General features: G+C 43.6%; 1 protein-coding gene across 1 annotated transcript; it reads right to left on the bottom strand.

Annotated features, from left to right (window-relative positions):
- Positions 1 to 4,289: 4,289 nt before the first annotated feature.
- LOC100383080 (uncharacterized) lies at positions 4,290 to 5,386 on the bottom strand. The gene is made up of 2 exons (NM_001358030.1): positions 5,132 to 5,386; positions 4,290 to 4,987 (listed from the first exon to the last, which is right to left on the bottom strand). Exons 1-2 carry the CDS (start codon positions 5,273 to 5,275, stop codon positions 4,496 to 4,498), a joined length of 636 nt encoding a protein of 211 aa, NP_001344959.1. The 5' UTR covers positions 5,276 to 5,386; the 3' UTR covers positions 4,290 to 4,495.
- Positions 5,387 to 8,865: the final 3,479 nt, after the last annotated feature.

Genomic DNA, 8,865 nt, shown 5'->3' with positions numbered 1-8,865 from the left:
GCAATCTCATTGCCTTTTTGCTCTCAATGGACATTTTTTGGTGTGGCAATGGGGTTAAAGGGCCAAAAATGATCCCGCTTTGGTGCTTAATGCCAAAGGGGGAGAAATTAAGGCCAAAGCAAATGGATCAGCCAACCACTTGTGAATTTTGAAAATAGTAGAGTTAGAATTTGTGATTTGTCCAAAATACTCCTATTGCAAAAGTTGGTCTCTTTTGATTGTGGGACAAGGGGGGAGTTTTCGGGCACTTGAATTGATTTTACTCTTGAAACATCTCTCTATGTGTCCAAACAAGCGTGTTTGACTTAGAGATAGGCAAATGAATTTGATTTGCAAAAACAAACCAAGTGGTGGCAAAGAGTGATCCAAATATGCTAAATTATAGTAACAAAACAATTTGGTCTTCAATTGCATTGATATTGCACTTCTTATGTTGCTTTTTGATGTGTTGGCATAAATCACCAAAAAGGGGGAGACCGAAAGGGAAATGTGCCCTTGGGCCATTTCTATAATATTTTGGTGATTAAGTGCCCAACACGATTGACTAAGTGCTTAAGTGCTAAATGAAGAGGGAAATGCAAATCAAAGAAAAAGGTACGTTTCTAGACTTAGTACATTGCTTTTGAATACTAATGTGGTTATCTAAGTGCTAGAAACAGTGCTGAACAAAAGAGGATCGAATTGCAAAAGACTTGGTTGTGGAGCCAAAGTCCAGCTCGGCCTGGCACACCGGACTGTCCGGTGGTGCATCGGACAGTGTCCGGTGCGCCAGGCTGGTCTTCGGTGAAAATGCTACTCTCGGGAATCGACGGCGGTGTACGGCTATAATTCACCGGACTATCCGGTGGTGCACCGGACTGTCCCGTGAGCATCCGCGACGAACTCGTCGCTCTCGGGAAAAGGATCAGCGGCATACGGCTAAAATTCATCGGACTATCTGGTGGTGCACCGGACTGTCCGGTGAGCCAACGGTCGCCAGCGTCAACGGTCATCCGCGCAATCTTCGCGCGACACGTGGTCACGCCAACGGTCGGTTGGGCACACCGGACTGTCCGGTGTGCACCGGACAGTGTCCGGTGCGCCAACAGATCCCGAGGGGCAACGGTCGGATATGCCAAATTTGGAAGGAGATCGTGCACCGGACTGTCTACAGTAGCTATCCGGTGGCGCACCGGACTGTCCGGTGCGCCACTCGACAGAAGACAAGGATGGCCTTCCAAGTTGGTCTTCAACGGCTCCTAGCTGCCTTGGGGCTATAAAAGGAACCCCTAGGTGCAGGGAGGAGAATACCAAGCATTCTCTAAGTATTCTTAAGCATCCAGACTCTGCTCCCGCGCATTCGCTTCATTGTGTTAGTGATTTGAGCTCCATTTGAGTTGCGAACTCCGTGTGTTGCGTTTCGAGATCAAGTCGTGACTTGTGTGCGTGGTTGTGCTACGTATTTGAGTCTTGCGTGTGTTGCTCTCCCCAACCTTACTCTATGCTTTCTTTGTGATCTCTATTGTAAGGGCGAGAGACTCCAAGTTGTGGAGATTCCTCGCAAACGGGAAAACATACTAAAGGAAAAAACCGTGGTATTCAAGTTGATCATCGGATCACTTGAAAGGGGTTGAGTGCAACCCTCGTCCATTGGGACGCCACAACATGGAAGTAGGCAAGTGTTACTTGACCGAACCACAGGATAAAATCGCGTGTCTCTTGTGTTGCTTTCTTTGTGATTGTTTTCAAGAACTCGCCTCAAAACTACTTAGTCGCACTAACACTTCTATAACTAAGTTTTGTGACTATTTAGTGCTTGATTTTACAGGATCACCTATTCACCCCCCTCTAGGTGCTCTCAGAGGCTAAAGAAGATGTGCATATAAGTGGTATAGTGCCCCGTCTAGTTGTTGGTGTCTTATCTATACTACAATATGCTAATGGTATGATATTGTTTTTGGAACATGACTTCGAAAAGACTAGGAACATTAAAATCTTACTCATTGCCTTTAAGATGGTGTCCGAGCTCAAAATCAACTTCCATAAAAGCGAGTTATTTTGCTCTGGTAAAGCCTAGAGTGAACTAGATCAATACAAGGATATTTTTAGATGCAAGGAAGGGTAATTCCTATCAATTACATTGGCATTCTAATCCATCATAGGCGATTGAGGAACTCAAACTGGAGGGAGGTTGACGAGCGCATTGAGAAATGAGAAACAACTCAGTAGCTAGAAAGGGTAAACACCTCTTCGTTGGCGGTTGCTTGACACTAACTAATTCAGAGCTTACTAGTCTTTCACTTACGTGATGTCTTTCTTTGATACTCCCTCCGTCCCATGATATAAGGCGTAACCACTTTTTGTTCTTGTCTCACGATATAAGGCATGCTCTCTCTATGCATACGTACATCGATGCAATGGTATAGACACAATTAAATACATTTCTTGGTCTTTGAACCAGAGGTGGTTGTGCCTTATATAGTGGGACGGAGGGAGTATCCTTAAAGGAGTGCTGAAAAGTATATTACTTCCACTCTAGTTTCTTGTAGCAAGGATATGAAAAAAGAAAAAAAATTGCCTCGCTAATAAATGGAGTGTGCTATGTCATTCTAAAGACCAAGGTGGTCTATGTATCCATGACATAAGCTTAAAAATTAATGTTTTGTTTAGCAAGTGACTTTTAAAACTCCTCAAGTAAGATGACACCTCGAAACAATTAATTCATAGCAAATATTGAACCTTTATCACAAGTTGAGTGGAAAACAAGAGATTCCCACTTTTGATATAGACTAATAAAGGTTAAGACGGACTTCATTTTGGCACCTTTAAGCTGAAGGATGGCTCATAGGTTCGCTTTTGGGAGAACATGTTGCTAGGCACAACACCTCTATGTGAACAGTGTTAGTGCCTCTACAATATCACTAGACCAAAACAGATCATGACTGCGGAACCAATGAGCACTTTTCCACCTAACCTTTCATGGCGGCGAGATCTCGTGGGATCAAAACTAGCGATATGACATCACTTGTTACCACACATTGCTATTTTTGCTTTGGCACCCTACTAAAGTGCATTTTGCAGCCCTCTCTAGAACTACTATCCAGTAAGTGGGTTCGATCAGTGCATCAGCTCCGATCCTCACATAGACACAAACACTGCAAGACCAAGTATGGTGTACACCCAACATCACCTATGCCGACCCTATTTACTGAAGAAAAAACAATGCAATATGCATGTTTGATGCACCATTGGGTACGTACGATGCATGTAGAGCACAATTGCTCATCCAATTCAAACAATCTTTGAGTTAGGTTTTGATTTCAATCCATCTTGGACTTCTTTTGAGTTACCTAGGACAAATTTTTGCAAGTGCGCAACGTATCCGCTCACTAGATTTTACTGGGTCAAGTTAAAAGTCCATACCCCTTATAGGACGACTAAAGAAAAAACAAAGACTCTATCACTAATCCATCCCTCGACACCATTGACATTTAGAACTAGTCGGTCCTTAATCTTTGCTAATCCATCACTTGACACCATTGACATTTAGAACTAGTCGGTCCTTAATCTTTGCACTCATCCTTTGTAAAATTAAATGAATTCAATCAATAGGAGCATAAAAACTATTGGTAGCCAATCAACCAATATCATTATGACATCACTAAAGTAATGCTACTGTAAAACACATGTTAGTCATAATGCTTATATCGCTAATAATCATGAAAACTAAATTAGGGATCTATATGCTTTCAGTGGAGATGGAGGAGAAGAATGTGAAAGGAGAGGAAGGAGATGATGTGTAATTAAGGTTTGTGTGTCAATGAGATGGATAACGTGAACAAGTAGATATTTTGGACCATATGAAATGTCTAACTGTCGATCCAATATCATTGGATCCATAGAACATAGCATGTTTGGGGCAACATGGAATTGTTGCAGTATTATTCTATATAGACGAATACTAATGGCAGAAATCCAAACTTTTGATATTTATAATGCATGATATGGTTCTAACTAATCCTTAAAGATGGGAGTGGACTATTTATCCCTCCTGGTCTCCAGGGAAATCATATCATCACTTGAATATTTTGTGGTCGACGCGTTACTAATTGTATGTTTCTACAGAATTGTATTACCATTTGAACGCTCTATTGATAGGGAAGGCATTTAGCTAGGTGGAGGAAAAAAAACTCTATGAAGGCTAGTTTGAGAACTCTAATTTCCTAAGTGATTTCTATTTTTCTAAGAGAAAATGAACTAATTTTTCTTGGGAAAATGGAAATCCTTTGAAAAAATGAGGTTAACAAACTAGCTCTGAATGATGCATCCAATAAGGTAAAAAAAAGTTGAACAGGTTACATCCCAATCCATCCATGTGCAAAGCAGAGGAATTACATTTATACACGGCGCTGATCACCGCTGGAGTGAAATGAAACAAGGACCACACCACCTACATACCATGCAGCTAGAGAGGAGGATCGGCCGGAGCTATATATATACGCATCTTTGATGATTTCTACTTGAAGAAGTAGGGGAGGTCGAGCACGTAGAGGAGAAAGTAGGCCCAGAGCACGCCGGAGATGCCGCCGAAGAAGAACCCCCCGGTGAACTTGGCCCAGCCGTCGGCGGTCTGCAGCTTGTCGGCCTCCTTCTTCCTGCCGGTGAGCGTGAGCGTGGGCGCCGTGGACGGGTCCCCCTCGTTGAAGGAGGCGACGCCGTACATGGTGAGGCAGACGCTGAGGATGGCGACGAGGCCGGCGGCGCCGAGCGCGCCGGCCTGGCCGTGCACGGGCGTGCTGCGGAGCGGGCCCGTGAGCGCGAAGGGCCCCACGAGGAGGTAGCCGTGCGCGAGGCCGACCTCGACGCCCCGCAGCAGCGGGCTCACGGCGGTGCGGTAGGCCGGGAGGTTGGAGAGGTACCACGCCACGAGCGGGCTGGAGGTGACCGGCGTCTCCAGGCTGCCGATGAACGGGTCGCCGTTGATGGGCTGCACCACCTGGTACGTTGCCTGCATGCGTGTACGGAACAATCGAGTAGAGCAGTAAGCTAGCTAGCTAGCTAGAGCTAGAGACGAGCTCTGGATCGGAATGGATAGCACTAGCAGCATGCACAAATTCTCGCGCGCTCTTCTTTTGTTTTCTTGTCTACTGACCTTCTCGGGCTGGATGGCCTTGACGGTGAACCGGCCGGGCCGCCTCGTGAGCGCAGCAGCGCCTGACAGGCCCCTCGGCCTCGAGTGCACGACGAGGCTGCTCTTCATCACCTGGCTCGCCATGGGAGCGTAAGCTGTGGCCATCTCCACCGACACACACACAGCAGCACGCGCACGGATCGGATCCGCCGGCTAACTCAGATCTGCCTGCAGACGCGACGACTACTGGCCGGTAGGTACTAGCTGAGGAGGGTCTCCTGCTTGTGACGGCCTAAGTAAAGTCTGCGATCGATCTTTAGGAGGAAATCCTGTGCACGCATGGATGCATGGGGCCTGCAGGCGTGATATGGCTCAGGCATGTGTGGCGCTCCTTGGGTTTCAGGAGTGATGAGCTGCTAACCCTATCCCTTATCCGACCACTGGCGTCCCGCCACGTGGAAACTGAATCTGTAGTGGCAGCCGGCAGCCCGGCAGGGGTGGTGAGCTAACCCTATCCCTTGTTCGACCTCGCTCGTTCCCCTGCGTACTGAAGAAGGGAAGGGAGAATGACAGCTTTCTTGATTAGCGACCTAGCTTGTTCATGGTGCGACAATGAGCTAGCTGCACGGCCTCAGAATCAAAGCTTGAAATGGCTTTGATGAATGGATCTTCTATTTGCCAATCGAACTCAAGACTAAATACTACTGCTAGCGTGTAGAGTTGAAGACCTTTCATCCCGCAGACACTTTTCATGGCGCATCGATCAATCTATTTGTGGATGTCAAATCGGATGTAGGTTACCCATGCATGAGGCACAGTGGCGTAGGGTACGCCAACTAAAATTTACAACTTACATATACATCTGATCAAACTATTTCCATTAAACCATTTAATAATTCAGTAATAGTTTTAAAATTTCAACATACACTAAATTACACACAATAAGTCTTATATTCAAAGTTTAAGTTAAAAATAACAATAAGTCTTAAATTTAAAAACTAAGATAAAAATGTTCACAAACTATAATATAAAATAGATGGAAAGTTATACTGATAGTTTATAAAATGTAGTGTAGGTTATGAAAAGGAGACTTGTCTAATTTTTTAGCCGAGAGATCTTCAAAGATACATAATCCATGTCTTGACTTAAGTCTACACACACTCGCGACTCACGAGTCGCATCCGTTAAAAAATCTAAGTAACCGAATGTTGGACTGTCAATTTTATGATTTTGTATGTTAGCAGGTCATCCAAAGAATTCGTTAGATAGGTCCTGTGGCCATAGACCTAAACTCAAAAAAATCACAAGCTACAAGATAATTAGTGTAATAGTTTTCTATGTTGAACAATTTTAGATATTTTTTCATTTACTCTCTATATATATACATGCTGGATACATGTGTATGGCATAACATACCTGGCATATCCCATATCCCTTAGCTACGCCACTGCCATGGGGCAGGGTCGGCCCTAGGCCCATGCCTCAGAGGTGACCGATGGGGGTCAAAAAGGAGAAGGGACCAACATCTAATATAATAGTAGGTTGTCATCTTACTGAATTCCACAGAAATGGAAGAGACACCGCATGCCACTAGGGCGCTATTTGAAGGTGCACCGTTGCACGGAGCCGGACTCACACTCACAGTCATCACTGATTGCAGGTCGCATGCTCACAACTTCTAGATAATTCACTATTCAATCAGGCCCCGTTCGGCAGGCCGATATCCAAGCCAGACCGGTAACCAAGTTAGCCTAGGATCGAGTGGAACATGGCTTGTTACTCATTCCTGGTCACCAGCCCATTTTTAGATTAGGAACCAATCCAGAAGACAGACCACCTAGACTCGTTCCAGACCGAGAATTGAAAGATGTGAGTTGAAATCAGGTAAAGGTAAGATTGTTTCTGGCCTAGTTTAAAACGAACACTACTAATATACTAGACCGGATTCTAACCTAGACTGATTTATTCTACCTAGAACTAGGCCCGGAATGGGCCAAACCGACCAAACCGAAGGCAGACTCATTCTTATTGCTTCACTAGATAAATGCCCGTGCGATGCCACGGAACGCAAATTGACGAGCCTCCAACGACTGAGGACCCTGGTGACAGACAACGTCAGTACAATGGTCACGATATAAATATACAATATTATTATAAATACATCGATCCAAATATATTACAATGTCGAACGAACATTATTAATATCGTACAAATTATTTCTGAAGAGTAAATATATAATATTTAATCATAAACTAATATGTTGACATCTTATACACTAATCTATTTTTACGACAAAATGTTAGTACACAATGATTATATAAAAATAAACATCGCATATATTATCGACCTCAATATTCTATGTTAGTTCAGAATTTCAGATGTGTTAACAGGCAACAACAAAAAAGCAAAAGAGGGTATGGTTCCATTTTATTTAACTCATTCTTCTCAGCTCCTTCATAGGCTTCTCTTTTAACCTACAATATAGTAGCAATAAAACGAGACAGATATAGGCGAAAAGAATCATAAAGATGAAGGATATAGTTTAATTATAGGAGTGCCCATCATTCGGGCCCTTATTACCTTAGCAAATTCAGCGGGAGGGACTTTGTCCCCATTATCCAACCATCCATCCTACAACTTCTTATAATCTTCATTGATCTTCCCCTGCTTCTCATAAAATACGTGCCCAGCTGTAGATGTAGGACAACATAATCATAAAGCATAGACACAAGAACGATATTAGTTGCAAGTCAATATCACAATATACACACATTGTATTTATATGATATTCTTAGTTTCTTACAAAGAGCTGTCAAATAGGGCGACAGAGTGGGTAGATTGAGGAACTATATAAAACATGACACATGCGGTAAATTTGTTGCTCAAAACGATAATGAGAAGCTATAATCAACACAAGCATCTACACGTATTGTAGTATTGGTAAAGATTCCATGCTGTTACTCGTAGTAGACGGTAGTGAAGCATTCTCATAAAAAGAAAAGAAAGGGTGGTGTCAAAGCACCATCGAGTGTGAATGGAGTTACCTTTATTTTTCAGCAAATCTAATCATCTGCATAGACTCCTAAATAAGCTATGCAAACCCAAACCTGCCAAATCTGAAATCTGGCCAATGCACATGCACCTGACTGTGCAGATTATTGGAGCTCCTATCATAAGGTTGTGTGTTACTGCCGTACTGAGTTTCCAGTCACAATGAACCTCATTGGAACTTCGAAGTCAGTCTACAAACTCCTCGAAAACATGAAACCAACGAAGTAAAATATGCTACAACATATAATAAAATCTCACCAGTGAATGCAAGGTCGCTGTCTGAATTCTCATCATTTTTCTCTTCATGATTTCTCTCATAAAACCCTTTTTTCAAATGAAGCCATTTAAATAATCACAGTGCATGCAAAATAGCATAAATGTTTCAGTTTTCCCATTGTTGCATGGATGGGTCGACCAACAGGTTACGCCATACTCATCAACCAACCAACCAATCAATCAAAAGTATATATACCAACCAAAGACGAAGGGCTCCTGGTGGCCATTCTCAAGGTAAAACGTTGTTACTTATTTCTTGTATGACGTGGCGGAAGCCTAGATGTTGAGGTCGTCCAGACGAAGTGCGGAGTAATGGGCTTCGGCGGTGGCGGAGTCGAGCACCTCATCTACCGATTTTCAGACACGTATTTGCGCCTATAGGGGAAGTGTGATCAGTGATCGTCAAACAACTGGAAATAAAGTGTGGC

Source organism: Zea mays, chromosome 8, assembly GCF_902167145.1.
Source record: "Zea mays cultivar B73 chromosome 8, Zm-B73-REFERENCE-NAM-5.0, whole genome shotgun sequence".
Classification (NCBI taxonomy): Eukaryota; Viridiplantae; Streptophyta; class Magnoliopsida; order Poales; family Poaceae; genus Zea; species Zea mays.
Note: the sequence above shows the minus strand (reverse complement) of the source record. Positions and strands in the feature narration are given on the sequence as shown.

Coding starts and splice junctions, on each gene's coding strand:
- LOC100383080 (NM_001358030.1), bottom strand. CDS start 5,275: ATGGCCACAGCTTACGCTCCCATGGCGAGCCAGGTGATGAAGAGCAGC. Junction 4,988..5,131: donor AGGCCATCCAGCCCGAGAAG/GTCAGTAGACAA, acceptor ACACGCATGCAG/GCAACGTACCAGGTGGTGCA.